Source organism: Podarcis filfolensis (assembly GCF_964270895.1).
Source record: "Podarcis filfolensis genome assembly, chromosome: 3".
NCBI lineage: Eukaryota > Metazoa > Chordata > Lepidosauria > Squamata > Lacertidae > Podarcis > Podarcis filfolensis.
The window spans coordinates 3,590,953-3,614,513 of record NC_139606.1 but is presented as its reverse complement, the minus strand read 5'-3'; the positions used below and the strand labels follow the sequence as shown (position 1 = coordinate 3,614,513).

The 23,561-nt window shown below is 42.7% G+C and overlaps 1 protein-coding gene across 1 annotated transcript; it reads left to right on the top strand.

Moving 5' to 3' along the window:
• Positions 1-12,922: 12,922 nt before the first annotated feature.
• On the top strand, positions 12,923-22,160 carry LOC310759024 (serotriflin-like). Its single transcript, XM_083605783.1, has 8 exons — positions 12,923-12,960; positions 14,755-14,814; positions 15,686-15,790; positions 16,455-16,542; positions 18,605-18,753; positions 20,119-20,213; positions 21,496-21,584; positions 22,020-22,160. The coding sequence occupies exons 2-8, from the start codon at positions 14,755-14,757 to the stop codon at positions 22,142-22,144; spliced, it is 711 nt and encodes a 236-aa protein (XP_083461909.1). The 5' UTR covers positions 12,923-12,960; the 3' UTR covers positions 22,145-22,160.
• Positions 22,161-23,561: the final 1,401 nt, after the last annotated feature.

Here is a 23,561-nt window from a genome sequence, read left to right as displayed (position 1 = left end):
TCTGTAGGGGGACTCTCAGACTTATAGCATTCCACAGTTTTAAAAATAAAAATATTAGTTGTTGCATTACCAGGAATGGGAGATGAGAAGCAAATGGTGTTCTTAGGTTTCTTTTGTTGCTAAGGTGACTTAAGTCCATACAACATAAGAAGAGTGTGCTGGATCAGGCCAATGGCCCATCTGGTCCAGCATCCTGTTTTCACAGTGGTGATGAGATGCTGGCAGGGTTCAAGCCCAAAAGAACTTTTCTTGTAACTGGGATTCTGCATTGCTGCCTTCAGCTGTGGAGGAAGAGGGTTAGTGACTGTGGCTAGTAGCCTTCAATAGCACTCTCCTCCCTGAATTTGTCTAATTCTCTTTTAAAGCCATCTAAGCTGGTGGCCGCCATTCCCTCCTGTGGAAGTGAGTTCTATAACTGATGTGATCAGAAGGAAGGAATGGGAAGTATTTCCTGTATCTTCCTTGGTGACAGTGAGATCTCTGACAGGAGCCGTTAGAAGCTCCTGATCAGCTGCAGCAAGTCTTTTGTGAAACTCCTGGTAAAATGACGTGGAAATTAATGAGGAGCAGGGGAGAAAGGAGGAGAAACTATTATTACATGCAGCCATGATACAAACGGGTGGAAATGAATACTTAAATGAGGGAAGGGATGGAAAGGGTTAATAGAAGGAATTTAATAAAGTGCAATGGGGTGAGGAGTGAAAACATTTCTCAAGCCAAGAAGTGAGTAAAAAAGACAATAAGTTAAGTGACCACATTATTTTTGTGTTTATACATACACACATACGTATATTGAACCTTCCCCAGCAACTGGCTAACAGATGAGAATGCAAAGGCTCCAATGTGATGCTACAGCCCAGTGGAGCAGCACAAAAACAGGGGGAGGTTGTATTCAACACAGTTTTACTCAAACCTATAGAGTTGAATGGACCTACCTTGGTCATGTTTATTAATTTCAGTGGGTCTGTTTGAGTGAAACCAGCTGAGTACCACCCAGGAGTTCCCACTTCCAATGTCTGGCGACAATCCCACAGGGAGAAGACTTGTCTTGAGGCAGGGCAGGGCAGGGCTATAGCCAATCCGAGTGGGTAGAGGAATAACCAATGTCCTCCTTCAGGTAACTGGCTCAAGCAACCAGAGTAGCAGCAGTATCAATCTGCAGCAGCCAAAACAACCAAGACGCTTGTAGCAAACACAGTACTCGGGTCATAAGGCTACCAATGCATGGACTGCTGAGGTTAAGTTGCTGCAGTCCAGGAATGGCCCAGGGAGCTCACTTGGGCCTCTAATAACAGAGATGGATTAAGGAGAACCCCCAGACAGCATACCTGCTCCTTCAGAAGAAGCACAAGCCCATCCAGTATAGGACGTTGACCTGTCCTCCAGATAGGGAGCCACTCTATAGGCCTCCATCTTTCCAGGATTCAAGGTCAATTTATAGATCCTCGTTCACCACTGCATCCAGGCACAGCTCCAAAAACTCATAGTGATCATATGGGTGTTGAATAGCATTGAAGACAAGATCGGTGCTTGGAGCAACTAGCTCAGACCTCTTTACACACTGAGCTTCTCAGATAGACTGAGGTACAACAATAGGTTTGATTCCCCTCCTCCCAAGGTGAGGAGTGGCCTAGCTAAGCCTGGCAGGACAGCTTACTCTATGCCATTAACCCCTTCATGCATCAAGTGGACTTAAGCATGTTGGTTCTATGAGGCTGGTGATCCCACAAGCCCAGATGGGCAACCAAAACATGCATGGGGGCACACACACCCTTGCTGGAACAGGGTCGGGAGCAACCTGTCCCAATGCATGCCATGGCAATCCAGCCGAAGCCCACTGCCTAAGGCACAGCTTGGTCCCAATGTTTGGCTTTGCCACTTGGTGATCTGCCTAGAATACCACACTAGGCCATATACCATGATATGTGCCCACTCTGATCCAATTCAGTGATCTGTCAAAAACAAAGGCTGAGACACTAAGGACCTCCTCCCCACCACTAACTTCGAATCACGAGTGAAAGTAAGGGGGGAGCATGGACCAACACAGGGGATGCAAAACTTTAAAAAACCCTTAAGATATAGGGTGTCTGCCTTAGGGGAGGGGGGTAATTTTCCATCAGATGTCACAAAGCTGGTGCACTGATTGAGCTGGGGCCCTTTCCCAGGAATAGTGCTTGATGGTCCCAGCGTCTTACCCTGGGAATCCCAGAAACCACCTTAGCAGAACCTTTCTCAGGGACAAGTCATGAAGGGATGAGGACCACCACCCCCCATGCCAAGATGGAGCTTGGGAGGGAAAGCGCAACATCCACACACTCTTTCTCCCGCTCCCCCCCCCCAACCACATGCTCTCCCCCACCACCACCATCACAACACTTCGCTCTGCTGGCTCTTTCTCCAGTGCCGCGGTGGCTGGGCCTCAGGCTTCTTGCAGCCTACTCAGCCTTGCCACGGCGACCAGAAGTGAGACACCTACATCCAGAAGTGTGCTTTTGGATGTGTTGTGCCCGCTTCTGTGAATATGGACGCGGCAGATATTAGCCACAGCGGTGGAGGAGCCTATGATGGAGGCTGCTCCGGCCACCCTGGAAGAGGTGGCGGTGGCTAGGTCGCACAATCAGAACATCACAGATTTCAAACAACTGCTGGGCAGGTTTCTGTGAATTTGTGATGTCCAGATTAATTTGGGGAAATTGAGTGGTATGAACCATCATGGATTCAGCAGATACCACATTAACTGTACTCCCAGCAAAGCAAACAAGGTTGAACCCCCCTCCTACCCTGTGGGAACGTGAAGGAAGAGCAACCTGCCTAGCCAGAAGATGGCCATTATCAGTCCTGTCCCTACAGATCAGATAAGAGTGAGCCATAGGTCCACCTCCTTCTTAAAGGTAAAAAAAGGTAAAGGACCCCTGGACGGTTAAGTCCAGTCAAAGGCGACTATGGGGTTGCAGCACTCATCATCATCATCATCATAAATTTATTTATATCCTGCCCTCCCCAGCCGAAGCCAGGCTCAGAGCGGCTAACAACAGTAAAACGATAAAACATTCTAAAATCATTTCATTATAAAATTAATTCCAATCAAATTAATGGAAACCATTGGGCTAGAAGTTCTGTGAGGATTGCCAAAGGAGGGAGTCAGGCTGTGCCTTGGCCAAAGGCCTGGTGGAACAGCTCTGTCTTGCAGGCCCTGCGGAAAGATGTCAAGTCCCGCAGGGCCCTAGTCTTTTGTGACAGAACGTTCCACCAGATCAGGGCCACGGCCGAAAAGCCCTGATCTTGCTTTCAGGCCTCGGGAACCACTTTCTGGGTCATGTGGCTAAACCATGACTAAACCACTTCTGGTGCAACGGAACACCGTGACAGAAACCAGAGCGCACAGAAATGCCATTTACCTTCCCGCCACAGCGGTACCTATTTAGCTACTTGCACTCGTGTGCTTTTGAACTGCTGGGTTGGCAGGAGCTGGGACAGAGCAACGGGAGCTTACCCCGTCGCGGGGATTTGAACCGCCAATCTTCTGATCGGCAGGTCCAAGACGCTCGGTGGTTTAGACCACAACGCCACCCACATCCCCACCTCCTCCTTATGCCATAGTAGGAAACATTCAAAGGCAGCCGTAATACAAAAAGCCTCTTCATATGCCAGTCATTCTCTGCCCACAAACTCAGAATAGGCTCTGTACACGATATTCCAATATCAGGTCCACATCATCTCCTTCTGCCCATACCCCCTTCCAAGAAAGGAGAATGGGTCCACAAAAAGACAAAAGCAGTGAAGTCTGTCTAGCAACCACAGAAGACTGGCTGGGCCCCCAATGTGGAAATCTCCATGTGGTTAGGGACCCCAGACAGGTCAATCCCATTTCTGAAAAGGGGAAACTTCTCCTGAATCAGAGGCTGGACTAGCATCTCAAGCCCTGGCAGGTGTCAACAGAGTTGGAGATTCCATGCTAAGCCAGCTTCCCTGAATCCAAGGGCCATAGACAGTAGACTTGGCCTTCTTCGAGGGCCACCTTCTCAGCCTCAGCATTCTCCAGCCTGCCAAAGCAAGCCTGAATTAGCTGACCATCGAGGCCTTTCTTCAGCTGAAGACAAGGTGGGCATTGAAAGTGGTGCTTGGCTGTGGCTTTAGGGGCCTTGACATTGCCCTTCCAGCCTGCTCTGGCTGCCTATGAGTCACAATAGATACCAGGAAGCCAGAGAGGTGCAAAGTGCCCTCCCAAAAACCCTGTAAACAGTGCTGACAAGAGTAAACTTACTCTAAATCCAGTGTGGGTCTGCCAATATGACCCCAGGACCACTTGTTCCCAGAGGGAGTGAGAGGCTTAGAATCATTCTATAATACATTACCAGTGTGGTGCAGTGGTTAGGAGCGGTAGACTTGCAATCTGGTGAACCAGGTTCGTGTCCCTGCTCCTCCACATGAAGCTGCTGGGTGACCTTGGGCCAGTCACACTTCTCTGAAGTCTCTCAGCCTCACAGAGTGTTTGTTGTGGGAGAGGAAGGGAAGGAGATTGTTAGCTGCTTTGAGACTCCCCAGGGTGTGATAAAGCAGAATATCAAATCCAAACTCCTCTTCTTCTCTTCTACTTTCCACCCAAACTGAGTTGCCACTCTGGTGGGCAAGCTAGAAAATATTCATCCAAGCTGAAATACCACTAAGAAAAGAAGAGATTTTGGTTTAACTTTCCAAATACAGCTGTTCTAAAATCTTTCAGGTAAGAAAGCTGGACCACTAACAAGACTGGGATACATATGGATATCTGCTATAAGATGCATTTAAATAATCAATTCATGGTGGAAAAAGTGCTTGTGTAAGTCACCTTAAGTAACCCTGAATTTGAGATGCTAGAACATTGGGAAGAGCCCTTCTTAGAAACATATTTATGGGAACAACTTAATTTGCACTGAAAAGTTCATTGCTAATATCTGTCATAGCCAAAAGTAACACAATGGGCCACTATGTGGACTCAATTCACAATGGGCCAGTTCACAGACAATGGGCTGGTTCATAGACTCACCCATCCAGGGATATAATATGCATACAAGGCCACAATTGTACTTCACCTCTGCAATAACCTCCATTTCCCCACTCACTTGTCAGTGGCCAGGTTATTCTTCTGAAGGAGGGAAGGATGAAGGTCTGTGGGCAATGAGACCACCAACCAGAGCCATGACTCCATCACACTGACAAAGTATTTGAGCCTGCTCCCATTTTCTACCCATTTCCCACACCAATGCATCTTGTGTAAGAAAACCAGAATGAGAGGCCAAACCTTAAGATAATATGCGAGATATGAAAACGTATTACGACATATTATTGGCTCAGTGCTTTAAAAAAAAAAATTCCAGCACAAAGAAAGTCATGGCATCCCTTGTTCTAGAAGAACATTTGAATAGGAACATTCAGTTTTGAACATTATGACTTGCCACAATCCAGAAAGGACATGTAACACAGTATAAGTCACTGTATTTTGCTTTTCCTGATACATCCTCATGCTCCCATGAATCCCTACTCTGCTTCAGCAGATTCCAGAAGCACATGCAGCAGAACGTATGTGCAGCAATTATGTCAGGATGCTAAGTGGACAGAAGCAATCACTGAATGCTGGAATGCCACTCAGTATGCCATCATCAACATCACCTCTGGAAAAATCAGCTGTGTGGCATCACTGCATAAAGAGATACGAGCTGCTAAGGGAGCTGGGCATGTTTAGCCTGGAGAAGAGGAGGTTAAGGGGTGATATGATAGCCATGTTCAAATATATAAAAGGATGTCACATAGAGGAGGGAGAAAGGTTGTTTTCTGCTGCTCCAGAGAAGCGGACACGGAGCAATGGATCCAAACTACAAGAAAGAAGATTCCACCTAAACATTAGGAAGAACTTCCTGACAGTAAGAGCTGTTCGACAGTGGAATTTGCTGCCAGGGAGTATGGTGGAGTCTCCTTCTTTGGAGGTCTTTAAGCAGAGGCTTGACAACCATATGTCAGGAGTGCTCTGGTGGTGTTTCCTGCTTGGCAGGGGGTTGGACTCGATGGCCCTTGTGGTCTCTTCCAACTCTATGATTCTATGATTCTATGATCAGCAAATGAGGGACACCAGAACATTTCCTATCACTTCAGCAGTGCATAAATAGTTTAAGTAGTTAATAGCAAGCAGAGTCCAACTATTATCAGGAGAGCCTTAACCCTTCCCTTGCTACAGTCCTGATCCAGATTGGTAACTGACACCTGCTTCCATTGGCTCAAATGGGAGCTTTACTTCCAGTATAATTAGCAGGCACCAGGGACCAATGATGCCATTAAAGAAACAACCAAACCAGCTAGTTTAATCTGTGGTGTCACCTGTGTTCTACTGCAGATCAGGAAATATCAGACAGACATAGGAGAAACTGCTCTGGAGAGTCCCAGGACTGCAACCTATGCAGACAATTGTGACTGAGAAGCAAGATCCGCTATGCTCAATGTGGTTACTCTCAAATTGGTGCATAGCACTGAAACCGTACATTCATGCCTGGAAATAGGCAATAAAACTAATTTCTGCATGTCATAGGAGTGCTGGGGAATAGAGACAATTATTATTTCAGAAGAAAACCATGTCAAAAGGTAATGTAAAGAATTGCACATTTTTCTTTTCTTTTTTTATAAAATATTTATTAAGATTTTAAAAGTTTATATAAAATAGAAAAAACAAAACAAAAAACAAAAACAGTAAAAATACATACAAAACACATACAACAACAAGTATAATTTCAATCCCTTATATTCATAAAACTTATTTTCCCGACCTCCTCATACCTCCCCTTTCTGTATTCCAATCTCTAATTAATTCAATTCAGCAAATCCTTCCCCTAATTTCTGTATAATTTTTAACCTTTCTTTTCTTGATCACATAATCATTACAGCTTATAACCACTTAATTTCTGAATCAACATCGTTCTAACCTTCAATAATTTTACAATGTTTCCTAAGATAGTCCTTAAATTTCTTCCAATCTTCTTCCGCCGTCTCTTTTCCCTGGTCTCGGATTCTGCCGGTCATTTCTGCCAGTCCCATATAGTCTATAACCTTCATCTGCCATTCTTCCACGGTGGGTAGATCTTCTGTCTTCCAATACTTTGCAATGAGTATTCTTGCTGCTGTTGTAGCATACATAAAAAATGTTCTGTCCTTCTTTGACACCAATTGGCCGACCATACCCAGGAGAAAGGCCTCTGGTTTCTTCAGGAAGGTATATTTAAATACCTTTTTCATTTCATTATAGATCATTTCCCAGAAAGCCTTGATCCTTGGGCATGTCCACCAAAGGTACCTTCAGTCTCTTTACATTTCCAACACTTATTATCAGACAAGTGGTAAATTTTTGCAAGCTTGACTGGAGTCATGTACCACCTATAAATCATTTTCATAATATTTTCTTTTAAGGCATTACATGCCGTAAATTTTATACCGGTGGTCCACAACCGTTCCCAGTCCTCAAACATAATGTTATGACCAATATCTTGTGCCCACTTGATCATAGCTGATTTAACTATTTCATCCTGTGTATTCCATTCCAACAGCAAGTTATACATTTTTGACAAGTTCTTAGTTTTGGATTCTAACAATTCTGTCTCCAGTTTTGATTTTTCCACCTGGAAACCAATTTTCCTGTCTAACTTAAAAACCTCCATTATTTGATAATAATGGAGCTAGTCTTGCACATTTTTCTAGACACACAGGTAATAATGATTATTCAATGAAGAATGGTCTATGCTACAATTAAATCCTAAACTGAAGGCCCATATTGTTAGATCCGCACTTCTGAAGCCCATCCCATATAACTGTAAACTGATCTTTTAATTTTTCTTATAAACTTTTACACACCCATTATCTTTGCTTAATTAAGTATTCTATGTATTTGTTTAAATCTACATTCGGTTCTTGCTCAGATTTATTTAATAATTATTCATTTAGATTCATGCTGTTATGCTATTTATTTAGATGTTTTGCTTATGCTGGTCTATGACCATAATCAAGTACTTAAAATAATAATAATCATCATCATCATCATCGTCATCATCAACATCATCATAGTGATTAGTATCCACACTGAATTTTCAGGTACTGAAAAAAATACATGAAATGACATTTGCCCACCATCATGATGCTCCTGTGATCTAATCACATCCTCCTCTTCCTCCTTCAAGTACAAAGAATGTCTTCAAATCATATTGTGGGCGAAGGGGAGATTCAATTGGCAGTTCTGTATTAATCCTGTGGCAAATGTTTTAGCATATTTTGACAGAAAACCATTAATATTTGATGCGTTAATTGTTGTCTCATTTCCTCTTGGAAAAAAATGTGTGATTCCAGGCTGTTAGCAACCTTTACAGATAGCAGCAGAATTTTATGGTTAATCTGCATCCCTGAAAAGAACAGTTCATATTTAGTTATTTACGGTGCTTTTTCCAGGGGGAGGGGTGCAGGGGTATGCATACCCCTAAACATTTTGTGAATTTAAGCTTGGCTTCTTTGAGGGGCACTATTTCGATATGAGTAGGAAAATGAGAGTACCCCTAAACATTTTTTAAGGAAAAAAGCACTGGTTCTTTATAGAGTTTTCTTAGCTTTTCAAGAAAATTTGTCTGTTATAGGAAGCACACAGTTTTGTATCAAAAGAAATGGTAGCCATTATTATGCAATGCTACCTAAAAAGACTTTATCCATGAATGTTAACACATCCAACATTAAAAATCCTCAGATCTTCTAAATCAAGAGTAAAGGCAGGCACACCAGTTATCTGATTCAACCACACCCCTTAACTTTTGTAACCTATGCAAATGAAATGGGGTGTTGATACATTGGGTTTTCTAAACAGCTTGTGGTCACATACCGCAATCTGTGCAATCTGTAATGACTCAGTGCCTTCAACCATTCAGATTACAGCTATAACAAAGGCGGCATTTTTTCATCTCTGCCAAGCTAAGCAGTTGGCCCCTTATCTCTCTCGCCCTGACCTAGCCACTGTGATCCACGCGACGGTCACCTCCAGACTGGATTATTGTAACTCGCTCTACGTGGGGCTGCCCTTGAGACTGACCCAGAAACTCCAGCGGGTGCAGAATGCCGCGGCGAGGCTTCTTACGGGGTCTTCGCTGCGAGATCACATTCATCCGGTACTATACCAGCTGCACTGGCTCCCGGTGGAGTACAGGATCAGGTTTAAGGTGCTGGTTTTAACCTTTAAAGCCCTATACGGCCTAGGACCCTCGTACCTACGGGACCGCCTCTCCTGGTATGCCCCACAGAGGAACCTACGGTCTGCAAATAAAAACATCCTAAAGGTCCCAGGCCTCAGAGAGGTTAGGCTGGCCTCAACTAGAGCCAGGGCTTTCTCGGCTGCGGCTCCAATCTGGTGGAACGCTCTGTCACAAGAGACTAGGGCCCTGCGGGACCTGACATCTTTCCGCAGGGCCTGCAAGACAGAGCTGTTCCACCAGGCCTTTGGTGGAATTTTGCTTAACGGTTCCCATTAATTTGATTTTAATTAATTTTTATAATGAAATGTTTTTAGAATGTTGGATTATTTGATTGTTTGATTATTTGATTGTTGTTAGCCGCCCTGAGCCCGGCTTTGGCTGGGGAGGGCGGGATATAAATAAAATTTATTATTATTATTATTATGACTCAGTGCCTTCAACCATTCTTTTTTTTTTTTTACTTCTTTTTATTCATTTTCTATAACCAAACCACAGAAAAGAAAACCAAAAATAAACAACACACACCAAAGAAAAAAGAAAACATCAACCTAAACAAAACACATGAACAAACCAGAAGACAAACATTAATTAACAACAAATAACGGTTGACTTCCCTCCATCTTGGTTTTGGGTTATGTAAATATTAAATCCATTCTGCAGTTTTTCATTTTATATTGTCTACACATTGCAAGGGTTATATTAAACCTACTGTGATTTTTAGAATTTGTTTCCATATATGTTATGAATTTGGTCCAATCGTCAATAAACTTTGTACCTTTTTGCTGTCTGATGTTCTGCGTCATTTTTGCCAAATCCATATATTCAAATAATTTAATTTGCCCATCTTTAACGGTCGGGATATTTGGGGTTTTCCAATTTTGTGCTAACAGAATCCTGGCAGCTACAGTTGCGTATTGAAGCATTATATGATCTTCTTTCTTAATCTCATCTCTGATCATTCCCAGAAGGAAGGCTTCGGGCTTTTTAACGAAAGTGTATTTAAGTATTTTTTTCAGTTCATTGTATATGGATTCCCAAATTTTTTTAACTTCTTCACATTTCCACCACATGTGGTAGAAACTTCCCTCTTTAGATTTACACTTCCAACACCTTTTATCACCAGTCTTATACATTTTTTGCAATTTCACAGGGGTGATGTACCAACGGTACATCATCTTTTCCATATTTTCTCTAAGGGTAGTACAGGCTGTAAATTTCCTTCCTTTAGTCCACAACCTCGTCCATTTGTCAAAATCCAAATTATATCCGATGTCTATTGCCCATTTTACCATAACCTCCTTGACCTTTTCGTCCTTGGTGTCCCAATCTAATAGCTGATTATACATTTTAGATAGCAGTTTAATTTTACTTTCTATTATCTCTACCTGGAACTTAGATTTTTTCTCATTCATTCCAATCTTTTGGTCTTCCTTCCATAAGGCGTTAATTTGATGATACTGCGACCAACCTGTTAATTTGCTTTTTAACTCTTTGTATGGTCTAATTTTCCATCCTCTTTCCGAGCTTTCCTGGAGATCTTCATAGGTCAATCTCTCACCTTCCATGTTTGTTTTTTTAATAGTTAATATATCAATAGGCGATAGCCACCAGGGGGTATTTTTTTCCAATAATTTTCTATTCTTTTCCCACGCTTCTAACAGTGTTCCTCTGATAATGTGGTTTGAGAAGACTTTATGCACCTTTTCCTTATTCTGCCAGAGATAAGCATGCCAACCGAATCTTAAATCGAAGCCTTCTAAATCTAGCAGATCTGTATTTTTTAAGGTAATCCATTCTCTAAACCAGCAAAGGCACGAGGCTTCATAATACAATCTCAGATTTGGGACCGAGAATCCTCCTCTGTCTTTTCTATCCGTTAACAATTTAAGTCTAATTCTCGGTCTTTTGCCTTGCCATATGAATTTAGAGAGAATTTTTTGCCAGTTTTTGAATATTACACTTCCTCTAATCACTGGGACATTTTGAAATAAGAATAATAGTTTCGGCAGTATGCACATCTTAATTACTGCCATTCTACCTGACCAGGAGAGTTTTATCCTATTCCAAATATCTAGTTCCTTTTGGATTTCCTTCCAGGTTTTTATGTAGTTATCAGCCATTAAATTTATATTTTTCATCGTTAGCCACACTCCTAAGTATTTTACCTTTTTTGCTTCTTTGATTCCCGATTGAAATTCTAACTGCCTCCTTAGATCTTCTCCCATGTTCTTAACCATCATTTTAGTTTTAGTTTTATTTAACTTAAAGCCCGCTACTTTCCCAAATTCCTCTAGAAATGTCAGGACTTTGTCAATACTCTGTTTTGGGTCCTCCACTGATATTACCAAGTCATCAGCGTATGCTTTCAGTTTGAATTCTTTCACCCCAATTCTAATTCCTCGTATCTCTGGTGTTTTCCTTATCTTATTTGCGATTACTTCCAATACCATTATGAATAGAAACGGTGACAGGGGGCAGCCTTGTCTCGTACCCTTTGAAATTTCAAATGTGTCAGATAAATTGTTATTAATAATCAGTTTGGCTCTTTGATTTGAATAAATTGCTTTGATTCCCTCCATGAAAGCACCTTCTATCCCTGCTGTCTCCATACACTTTAATAGGAATCGCCATGATACATTATCAAATGCTTTTTCTGCATCGATAAAAATTAATGCTGCAGGAATTTCATTCTTCTTTTCCAGGTATTCGATGATATTTATTATATTGTCTTTTAATTGTCTATTAGGAAGGAATCCAGCTTGATCCGTGTGTATTACATTTTTTAGATAATTCTTAAGTCTGTTTGCCATTATTTCAGCAAATAATTTATAATCATTGTTAAGAAGCGATATCGGTCTATAGTTTTTTATATTCAATTTGTCTGAGTCCGCTTTAGGTATCAGCGTTATGTGAGCATCTTTCCAGGAGTCCAGTATCTTCCCTCCTTGCAGGATATTATTCATTACTTCACATAACTTCAACCATTCATGATGGTTTGCAGTTGGTTTAGAGTCTTAGGCTGCAGCTGCAAATACATTCTGCTTTGGGGGGAAATGGGACTTGCTTCTAAGTAAATGTGCTTGGCTCTATGGGTGATGAAATGATGCCATAGGACAGGGGTCAGCAACCTAAGTCCCATGGGCTACAGGCGGCCCATGGGGGTTGTTTAACCGGCCCCCGAGCTGTCCCCGAACTGAGCCACCCGCTCGGTGAGTCCCCACGTGCTGCGCTAAACCAGTGCAGCGCAGCACGGGCACTCGCTTCCGCAGCACCGGAAATTACGTCTGTGCAGGCACAGGCAACAGAAATCGCGGGTGGGCTCACACACATACACACACACAAACACACAATCCGGCCCACGGAGGGATCTCCACTGGAGTGAACCGGCCCAAGTGAGGTAAAACATGCACAGATATCAATCCTTCATAAGAAGTTGGCTGGGCTGGCATGAAAGAGCTCACTAATAAGAGATGCTTTGTTGTTGCATAGAAGATGGTTAATCAATTTCAGGAAATAATCTTTTTTTAAACAACGTAAGAGAAATCCAAAGTTCTCCCTGGTCAAAATTGTGTGATTTACTGTTGGACATTGAGTCATTCTGCGAAGAAGGAAACAGGAGTGGTATATAAGCATAATATCATCCAGTGACATCCAGAACCTCCTTAAATCTACAAAGAAGGTTATTCCAGTCTTACTAGAAACAAGGAGGAAGGTAAGTTTTTGGGAGGGAGGGTGCCAGTTTTATACCATAGTCTGCTATATCCCGTAGTCTGCTATATGAAGTTTATTAGCAGAGTTAAACAATTTAAGTTAGCTCAGGAGGTTACAACTTATTGATCAAATTTCTATTATTTATGTACTTATTTCATAAAACATACTAGGGTTACCATATTTCATGAAAATCCAGACACAAAAGGTGTGGAGTTCTATTAGGCAAAGTTGTTGAGCTGTGGGGGGGGGGAGGGGGCAAAGTTGTTGAGTGATTTGCTCCCAGGCACTGTTCCCGACAGCCGGATCCCGGGTATGTCCAGGAAATTCCAGACGTACGGTAACCCTGTTATCAGTAGGTATGAGTATCAAGGAAACCTTCTTGGAAGTGAACTGCACTGGACTGTATTCGTAGTATAGCTACACCTTCACACATTTAAACATATCCTTGTTTCCCTTTCTTTTTGCCTCAAAACAATTCTACTCATTCTAATCCTTCTATACTTCTCCATAAGAGGTTCAGCTAGTAAAAGAGTTCAGCTAGTGAACACATAACATGTGCCCTATTTCCCACTTTATTTTACTACTTGTGATCCTATGCATTCTGGCACCCTGGTCCAGAGATGAACCACAGTCACACCATTTTGGCACAAGGTTGTGTCCTTCCTGGGTCATCCAGACAGCGTCTTCCCCGTTGGGTGCTATAGCAAAGAGGTAAACCACAGAAAAGCATAGCCCACATACTTTGAAGCCAGACTCCTTCCTATCAAACAGAAGGAGCTAGAAGACCTGTAAACACCATGCAGTCTCAATGTGATGTTCAAGAACTGGGAGGACAATTCCACACCCTCAAAGACGAGGACTCTCTAAGTACTGTGCTAGTGCCATAAAAACGACCTAAGTGAATTTACCATTACTGTAGAGTGGTCCAGTGTCCATAGATGTGAAGAGAAATGGAACGAATATGGCTTAGAAGCTCCGCCCTAGAGGCAGTCTTCATAGCCAAGTACATCCATCCAGGATATAAGGTAAAAGGTAAAGGGCCCCTTATAGTTAAGTCCAGTCACAAATGACTCTGGGGTTGTGGTGCTCATCTCGCTTTACAGGCTGAGGGAGCTGACATTTGTCCGCAGACAGTTTTTCCAGGTCAGGTGGCCAGCATGACTAAGCCACTTCTGGTGCAACAGAACACCGAAACCAGAGCAGCGCACAGAAACAGGCCGTTAATCAGGTGCCAGCACAATATCAGTGTGGCTGAAAGGACCTAGTTGAGAAGCTGTGATTGTACCACCTGTGAATTTTTGCATGTACTGGAAGAGATTTCTGTTGCACAACAGATTTAAAAAATGGGAGTTCACTTTCTTCTCCTCCTGCTGCAGCCCCATACTTACAGAATCTGTTCCAGGGTGATGGGAGCCCCTCCAGAGCAAATTGAGGGGCAATTCAGTGAACTGCAGGGGAAAAGAAAGGAAAGGATGGCTGCATAATAAAGGAAATTTGAAGGGCTCAGGTGGTGTTTTTCAGTGCAGCCACTGTGTCCACTAACCAGAGACAGAAGCAAAATAGTTTAGTGGGGTGGAGTCAGATGCAAAGTGGTGACTCTGGAGGAGACACTTGCCTGCGGCACTCCTATTCCAGGAGGTACAAATCTACTTCTCAGCTGGTGCCACATGAGCAATTTGAAATTTAAACTACTACTCAGAAGAGTGGCACCATGTTTCAATTTATCTAAACATGTTTCAATTTATCTAAACAGAAACTCTAAGATAATCTCTCCAGTGTTATTTTGTTTTCAGAGATGATCCTGCTCATCGTGTTGCTAAGTCTTGCTGCTGTGCTGCAACAGCCTGCTTCAAGAGTAAGTTTTTTACGTTGTGTAGTGTAGCAATACTGAGAGATGCTAAACAGTCTCAGTCAGTGGGACATGAAAAGTTACTAAAGTTAGCTGGATTGTTTTCAAATACAAGATTTAGTTGGGCCAACTAAACCTTCACTTTAATAAGCCAAAATGCTTTTGACTGCTTCATCCATAAACACACTGAAGTGAAAAAAAGATCATACTTAACAGGAAGTCCAAACAAATGCAATTAACTTGGGTTAACCTTAAAACATGATGGAAGGATGGTCCAGTTACATATCCCACTAAAAGTAATGCTAAGTTTCTCATAGTTTTCAGTAGTGGATTTATCCAGAGGAGTCCAGAGACATCTTGACGCCTCTGCATCACCCAACTGGAGGACCTGTTGATCTGCTCCATGGAGCCAGTGTGGTGTAGTGGTTAAGAGCAGTAGTCTTGTAATCTGGGGAACCGGGTTCGCGTCTCCGCTCCTCCACCTGCAGCTGCTGGGTGACCTTGGGCCAGTCACACTTCTCTGAAGTCTCTCAGCCCCACTCGCCTCACAGAGTGTTTGTTGGGGGGGGGGAGGGAAAGGAGAATGTTAGCCGCTTTGAGACTCCTTAAAGGGAGTGAAAGGCGGGATATCAAATCCAAACCAAAAAAAAAAAAAAAATGGTCAGCTACACTATCACAGAACACTTAAAATACATCCCTTCAATTTTAGTTTACAACTGATGTTTCATTTATGGCAGAAGAGCCTGACAGAAGCAAGTGCACACTTTTTAAGCATGTCCATGATTCTTAGTGAAAGTATGCTAAAATTACATTGGTGTAATGAAAAATATAATCATATAAATAAATACAAGAAAAAATACTCACTCTCTCACTTTAGGCACATGCACAAGGGGTTGGACCAGGTGAGCGACAGGAAATTCTTGACAAGCACAATGCCCTGCGGAGAGGAGTGCAGCCACCAGCAAGCAACATGCTGAAGATGGTAAGTGTTTTAAAGGTTTACTACGCTTTCTGGCTGGCAGAAAATTGCATGCGCTAGTTTATACATATCTTTTATTATTTATTAATTTATATTCCCTAGTAGCTACTACATGATTTGCAACTATAAACCCAATCTATAATTAAAATACACAATAACATTAACTTATTTAATTCATATATACGATTAAAAGCATTCATTGTCCACTGCATGGACAATGAATATGCATTTTTCTCAGAAGCTATGTAGTAGCTAAGAGCACCTAATTCAGCATTTTAACCTTGGTTTGAAGTGGGTTTACAGATCCTGGTAACTACTGTTACGTATGGTTGGCATGGGTCAGGAAGAATAAACAAAAACGTGCGCACAACCCAGGTAGTATCTGAGAGCACCTAACTCAGCATGTTTGAAAGCTGGCTGTTGCCATTAACCATGACTGACATGAGTCAGGCAGATGTAATACTAAGCCCAAGAGGGAAAAGACTGCACACTTTGATTTTGCTTCATGTATTCAAACCATGACATAGCCTGAGAATAACTATCATTAAAAAGACACACAAGTTCTTTTAAGAGAGCTGAAAGGTGAGAATGATCAGACAAATATGAACCTCTCCATTTTTACATTTTGCATCCAGTCTCATGTTTAATACATATATTTTTCTTATAGGAATGGAGTGGTGCTGCGGAAGCAAATGCCAGAAACTGGGCAAGTAGATGTCAATATCAACACAGCCCACCAGTACAAAGAACTGCTGGCAAGTATAGCTTTCACTAAGCATTGTAGAAATAATTTAGAGATCTGAAATATAATCCACATTTAGTCACCATTCACTAACTCTTCAGCAACCCTGCTATTGTCATTCTGCAGATAATACTGAAAATACTGGAGGAATGCCACTAAAAGAGGAACAGTGGAATGTTCTGGTTCTTTCAAAAATTTGAGGTCAGAATTCCACACTCAGTTCTGACCAGCTAAGCTTTGTCTGCAGGAGTGGAGGAAGGGGTGTGTGGTGGGTGTGGTGTCTTCGCTGAGGGGGGTGACATTTGGCACGCCATCCGCCCGCAACTCCCAAGCCTACCCCGAGCCGTAGGGGGAAGGGGGAGCTGCGCCGCTTTGCCATTGTCATTTCTTTCTTCCCCTTTGTTTCGACAGCTCAAGGGAGACTTGGGAGTCGCAGGCAGGCGGGACACTGAATGTCCACCATTGGTGACTCACTCCACCCCCCGGCTGCAGGGTGCGCGTGCCACTCCATGCACCCGAGTGGCTATCCTGCACCTGGGAGGGCACCCTCCGCACCCCACACCCCTCAGGAGTGCGTCCCACCCTGGGCAGCACTAGCATATGCTCCGCCACCGTTTGTCTGTACACACACTTTACACCACGCGTGTCCAAAGTCCGTTTCGGGGGCCTAATCTGGCCCGCTGGTCAGTTTAATCCAGCCCCTTTAGCAGTTTATTTCTGGGGGGAAATCCCCCAAAAACCTCAACAACTTTGGGCAGCCCTTTGGACAGCCCTCACGGCCCTTCACTTCATCAAAGCTGGACCTCTTTGAAAAAAGTTTGGACACCACTGTTTTACACCAATGATGCATACTCCCTCGTTCTCTGAGAATGGTAATGGGACTCACTTGAGTTCCAGTTGGAAAAAAGCCCTGCTTCCACAGACTCTATTATGATCTGTTTCTTTAAAGCATTATTTATGGCCACATCAAAGAAACTGACCCACCAACTCCAGGCTCTCAGAGGGGAAGTGGACTTTGTGGCTCTCTGTTGATTTATGTAACTTATTTAGTAACTGATGGCAAATGTGTTTTCATATTGTGCTGTTCTTGATTATGAGGCTTTTGATTGGCCATTTTTCCCTTATCTTGGTAAACTGCTGTACAGTGTTGCCTCTTTTGCACAAGTTTCTTTAATATTTTTCTCTATATCTTTATTTTTCTTTATATACCTGCAATCATCATTTGAGACACTTCTTCATGTGTCACACCATGAAAGGTCTAGGTGGTGTAAATTCAAGATTAGGCCTTTTCTGCAGTGGCTCCCCATTTTGCGGACTGCTCTACGCAGAGAGGCTCAACTGGAACCACCATTATATATCTTTAGGAGCCAGGCAAAAACTTTCCTCTATAACCTTAGTGCTATCAGTCAGTTTGGTTTATTGTGTTTAGCAAGAAGCTATTATACACTTAAAAACAATAACCGGAATGCTAATAATAACAACAGGAATACTGCACTGCTACTAATAATGGTTAACATTTCTACTCCCCAACCCCGACCTCTTTAACTATAATTGGCCTTTAACTATCTATGGCCTTTTAGAAATGGGTGGGATTTTTTAATGTATTTCTTTTTCTTCTTGGTTTTATGGTTTAGCTAGTGTCATGGTGGGGTGGGAGCGGTGTGGCTGCCTGATTGATTGATTGATTGATTGATTGGAAGTCACTTTAGGTTGCCGTGGGTAAGATACAGCAACTAACATATTTAATAAATAATAGGAATAATCTCCTTCACTTATGCTTGAATATGCTCAGTTGTTTACTCCCTTTCTTGAATTGTTGAAATACTCTGTTATGGGGGTGAAGAGAGAGAGAGCGCACTATACCTTTTGCTTTGGAACTATTGTTGTACATACAAATGTATACAGATTTACTTAAGCAGACAGATCTGGGGGGGGGGGACAAATCCTGCTTGGAATAAGCAAGTTTTACCGGTTGTAGCATGTTTCTCCAAAGCATTGAAGAGCTCCCCTTGTTTATAGAATTCCCCGAATCACTAATCATGACTTTTGTTAATGTTAACCGTCTCTACTTCTAGATGGATTCCAATGTGGTGAAAATTTGCTCATGTCAAGTGGCCCTGTGCCATGGTCTAAAGTAATTCAAGAGTGGTACAACGAGGTGAAAGATTTCCAGTACGGTGTTGGAGCAGTCCCTGCAGGAGCCAAAGTTGGCCATTTTACCCAGGTAACTCAAACACCGTTTTGTATCTTTGGCAAGTGCATGGTTCATCTAGTCAATCCATGTTGACAGCCCACTTGCATCTTGGCTTGCTGCTGCCTGTAGTGGGGTACGAGAGCTGGAAAAAAGATATCCATATTTAGACAAATCTAAAATGTCTGGGATACAAATTTTCATGGCCCTCTGGCAGCTATAGTGGCTCCTAGGAGGCTTAATTTGGTCAGAATCAACTATAGACTTCAGAATTAACACTAAATGCATTAGTTCTGGTAAATGAGCCACCATAGTTGCTGGTGGGCTGTGAAAATTTGTGTCCTGGGCTTTTTAGACTCGTCTGCAGTAGTGCTATTTTTCTGGAAAGAGAGGTGCTGGAACTCACCGTGAACACCTCCCTTAGCATAGCACCTGAGAGGCGCCCTGTACAGTCTACCCATGTACTATCTGAAGCCAAAGGGTGTGTTGGTTGCCAGATGTGAAATACATTGGCATTATTTTCAGCTCTCCCACCACACTACTGGGACTGTGCAAAAGAAAAGATAAAGAAACCAAGGAAGGTTCTTGTGCCCCCAATAGGTGACACATCACATGGCAGGTAGACTGCTTTTGGTTTGGTGGGTCACTTTGGGCAGGGTCGGCCTCTCGCACATATTCCTATTCATAGTTTTCACACAGGAAGTTCAGATACTGGATCATCGTTCTCTCCACTACACCTTTGCTTCTGAGGGTTCTTCAGGCACCCATGAGGCCATTCCTATTCACAGCTGTATATAGAATCATAGACTGACAGAACTGTAGAGTAGGAAGGGACCGTGGGGATCATCTAGTCCAGGCATGTCCAACAGATAGATCGTGACCCACCAGTAGATCACTGGATGTTTGTGTTAGATCACTGGTAGATCACTGCTCCCCCCAGAAGCTCAACAACTTTGGCTCTTCTAGAAAAAGCTCAACAACTTTGACTTGAACCCCAAAAACGGGGGTAGATCACTGCCAGTTTTTAACTCTGTGAGTTGATCGCAGTCTCTTGTGAGTTGGACCCTGGTCTAATCCCCTGCAAGGCAGGGATCTTTTGCCCAAGGTGAGGCTTGAATCCACGACCCTGAGATTAAGACTCTCATGATCTACCAAATGAGCTATTTCTGAGCAGCTACTGCCAGAGGAAGAAAATGATTGAAATTGTTATCTGGAAATTGTTTATTTCTTTAGTATCGTACTCCTTTTCAAGGTGCTCCTAATTATACACAACACAAAGTGGTGATTGATTTATTTTTGCGGGGGGAGTTTAAATGGTATTGTCAGATGAATGTTTTCCTGGCTCAAAACAGTTAGATTCTAACTGTTTTTCTTGTGTGGATGTTTTTATATCTACAGGTGGTTTGGTACAGGTCTTACAAAGTCGGTTGCTCTGTGAACCAGTGCCCTCAAAATTCCCTAAAATACTACTACGTTTGCCAGTACTGCCCTGCGTATGTATCATTCAGTCAGTCCGTCATTAAACCTCTTAGTCATTTCTTACCCAAGGTCTCTAAGGGACTTACAACACATTTAAAACATAAATAAAAAGGCATTATACTATAAAAACAGAATGAAACAACTTCATTAAGAACCACAGGATGCATGGGCAACACACTAGTAATGTATTAACTCTGCATTTCAATGGTTGCCAACCAACTAGAAAACAAAAACAGCCAGGTCGTTCCTATTAGCTTTGAGCCATTTGCCAGGAAATCAGGAAACAACAGTGGATTTTTTTTTAAAGGGCTGAGTCAAAACACCCCAGAAAAGAATTTTCTGGCAATCTATGGAAAACTTTATTTATTTATTGGGTCCTCTGAACAGCTGGAGATTTTCACTCCTCCTCTGGTGAATATTCAGTGACAGGCCCTCCCTAATTTCACCACCCATTACGGTTTGGTGCACTGGTGAATCCAGTTTAACCTTACCTTCATATTGTTGCTGAAGGAAGCAAAGGGCTGTGCTCCCACTCCTTGCAGCTCTCCTCTCTTAGTGCCCATGGCTTCTGTCATCAACCAATACGCACCTGCAGCATATTCAACATTAAGTGAGCCACAGTGCCTCAGAAAATAATGTTCTCATTTAGTCTAATTTTTTAAGCTTGTTGTAAACCAGGTGTGGGAACCACCAACCCAGAGACCTAATTAGCCTTGCTCCCAGCCATTCAAGCCCCACCAGGTGCTGGATTTTGTCATTTGAAGAGTTAGTTGGCTGGTCTACATTTTCCTGGACTTGAATAGAACAACTCATAGTAATAGGCCTAATTGAACATATATTTGGGAGGCAAAGAAGATACTGCATCTCCTCCTCTCACCCCCCCCCACTCCTGCAGCTGCACTGCAGGCACAGAAGTGTTCACTCCTGCTCAGTTTGACCACCTGGCTGTGTTCCCCTGCTGGGAAGAGGAGTGCAGCCAAAGTTCCTTCTTCCCACACAATGTCCCTTCTCCTGACAGCCCAAACACTCTGGGAGGGTGATCCTATCAGTGCTGTCTCCACCCAACTCATCCAAAGCCCAGGTCTACCTGAATTAACCTTAATCAATTCAGGCTGAAGGCTTTAGCTGAAACCAGTTCACAGCCCTACTCCTCACATTGCACAATATTTGTGCTATAAGGTCATTGATTAAATAAATGGAATAGAACTTTTCTAATTAAGAAAATCATTTACTGAGATTATACGATCATTCTAGTCAAATATATCCTTGTTTACTCTTTCACTTTCATCATTCCAGAGGGAACATAGTAGGATCACTTCAAACCCCATATAAGTCTGGGTCACCTTGTGGGGACTGCCCTGGCTCATGCGACAATGGATTATGCAGTGAGTAGAAATAACTTCAAATATTATCATAATGCCTTTTTGTACTTTAGAAAGGGCACTTAATAAGAATGGATCCCAGTAAATTTGATGGAAGCTTATTCCTGAGTAGATGTGCACAAAATTGTAGACCCCATAACCTTCCTTATTCTGTAGGTGGTTGCAGGATGTCTATGTAAATGTTCTCATGACCTGCACATCCACCCTTAAAAACATGCCCAATTTATTCTGGGTTACAGCCAGGATTGCTAAACTAATTACTAATTCAGTTCCTACATTCATTAAAACAACTGCTAAATAATGTTTTAAGTGGGGGGCTTTTTCTTGTAAATCACCTCCACTATAGCAACTAAAAATGAAAGCATCTCTTGAGTTTGAATCACAGGGGCATTTTGCTTTTGTTAACTCTGATGTGTTCTTGTCCTTTTTCATTTTCAGCCAATCCTTGCAAACATGATAATAAGTACAGCAACTGTGATGAGGCCGTGCAATCGCAAGGGTGCAAGGGCAGCCTTGCGAATGACTGTGCTGCTTCTTGCTATTGTCCCACTGAAATAAAATAGGGGGTCCCCCTACGTGATCTTCGTTGAACTCTGCATTCTCATTTAATTTTCATCCTCTAGCATCTTCTGACAAATCCCATCCAAATGAAATTTGTTTATTTGTTTTTGAATCGGAAAACTCATAAAAAGTCTTGCATGCATGGATGTTTTCATTCTTTCTTTTTGCCTAATGGGGAGGAATGGAAGTTGGGAGTAGGGTCTTACAGTCGCAGGAAAAATAACAGACACAGAGATGCAAAAGATCCCAAGAAGGACACAATGTATGGCTGATGAAATGTGAATGGAAGGCGGACAAATGAAATGAAATCAACACAGCATAAGCAGCTGCTACACCTGGGCCCACCCTGACATAACACAGGTGAAAATTCTCAAGCCAGGAAGAGAATAAAATTGATGAGTTAATTGAGTTTAGAATGTGAGACTGCACATGATCAGAGCATTTTGTTGCAGTTTATCAAGGTCTGCGAAGTGGCTTGTGTACCAAGAGTGGAACGTAGCAACCAAAGTACAGAGGATGAGGAAATGTTTGCTTTCTTGGCTTTGTCATGAGTTTCTTCACATCACATTATTTATGTATTTATACACACACACACGGACCCACATTTGTATTGAACTTTTCGCCAGCAACGGGCAAGAAAAGTCTCTCTGGTGTGATGCTGTAGCCCAGTGAAGCAGTACAAAAACAAGAGTTGGCATTAGTTTTATTTGGCCCCTTTGTGGGAGCATAACACTGGTAACCCATTTTCATCAGTGAGATATTGGAGGGCCAGCTACTCTAAACAGGAAAGATCCCTAAGCAGGTATATTTAGAGTTGTTGGGGAGAGAAGGGCCCAGAAACAAGAGGGGGGCCCTGACTCGTGTGGGACCAGGCATCAGGCTCCCCAACCCATATAAATAAGAGACAAATAAGACTGGTTTTGGGGTCAAAACAGGCCACAGTTTTATTGAATACAGATGAAAGAGGTTTGGCTTGGGCATGGGGCAATCTAGATACTTCCGGCCCACCCGCTGGAAGTGACACGTGCTAAATCCAGGCAGGGGTTCCTAAGACTTGCATCAAATAGGGTGACCACCGTCTGGGGAAGTGCCTTCAGCCCTGGCTTCACTGACTTGAAAGATAATCCAAGCATCTATAAATTTAGAAAGCCAAAACATGAAGGTGATATTTTGCCAGATGGCAGCAGGTGTTGAGCACCCTTAGCAACAACGGCATGTCTGTATCCAAGTCCCACTAGAGACTCAAGAAGGTAAGGGGCTCCCAGGTCAGCAGAATAAATCAAACAAACTTATTGTACCTGCTGCTAGCCTGACACTGGCCAGAGGAGGACAATCTAACTGTATACTGGAGTGTTTGTTTAAGCACGTTCCTCTGTGCCCATAATATTTCATTCACTGTCCAAGTGTGCTGCCTTTCTT

Excerpts from the sequence above, each read along its gene's own strand:
- LOC310759024 (XM_083605783.1), top strand. The coding sequence starts at position 14,755 with ATGATCCTGCTCATCGTGTTGCTAAGTCTTGCTGCTGTGCTGCAACAG. Across the intron at positions 15,791-16,454 it reads CAAGCAACATGCTGAAGATG|GAATGGAGTGGTGCTGCGGA; the intron begins GTAAGTGTTTTA and ends TTTTTCTTATAG. Across the intron at positions 16,543-18,604 it reads ACCAGTACAAAGAACTGCTG|ATGGATTCCAATGTGGTGAA; the intron begins GCAAGTATAGCT and ends CTCTACTTCTAG.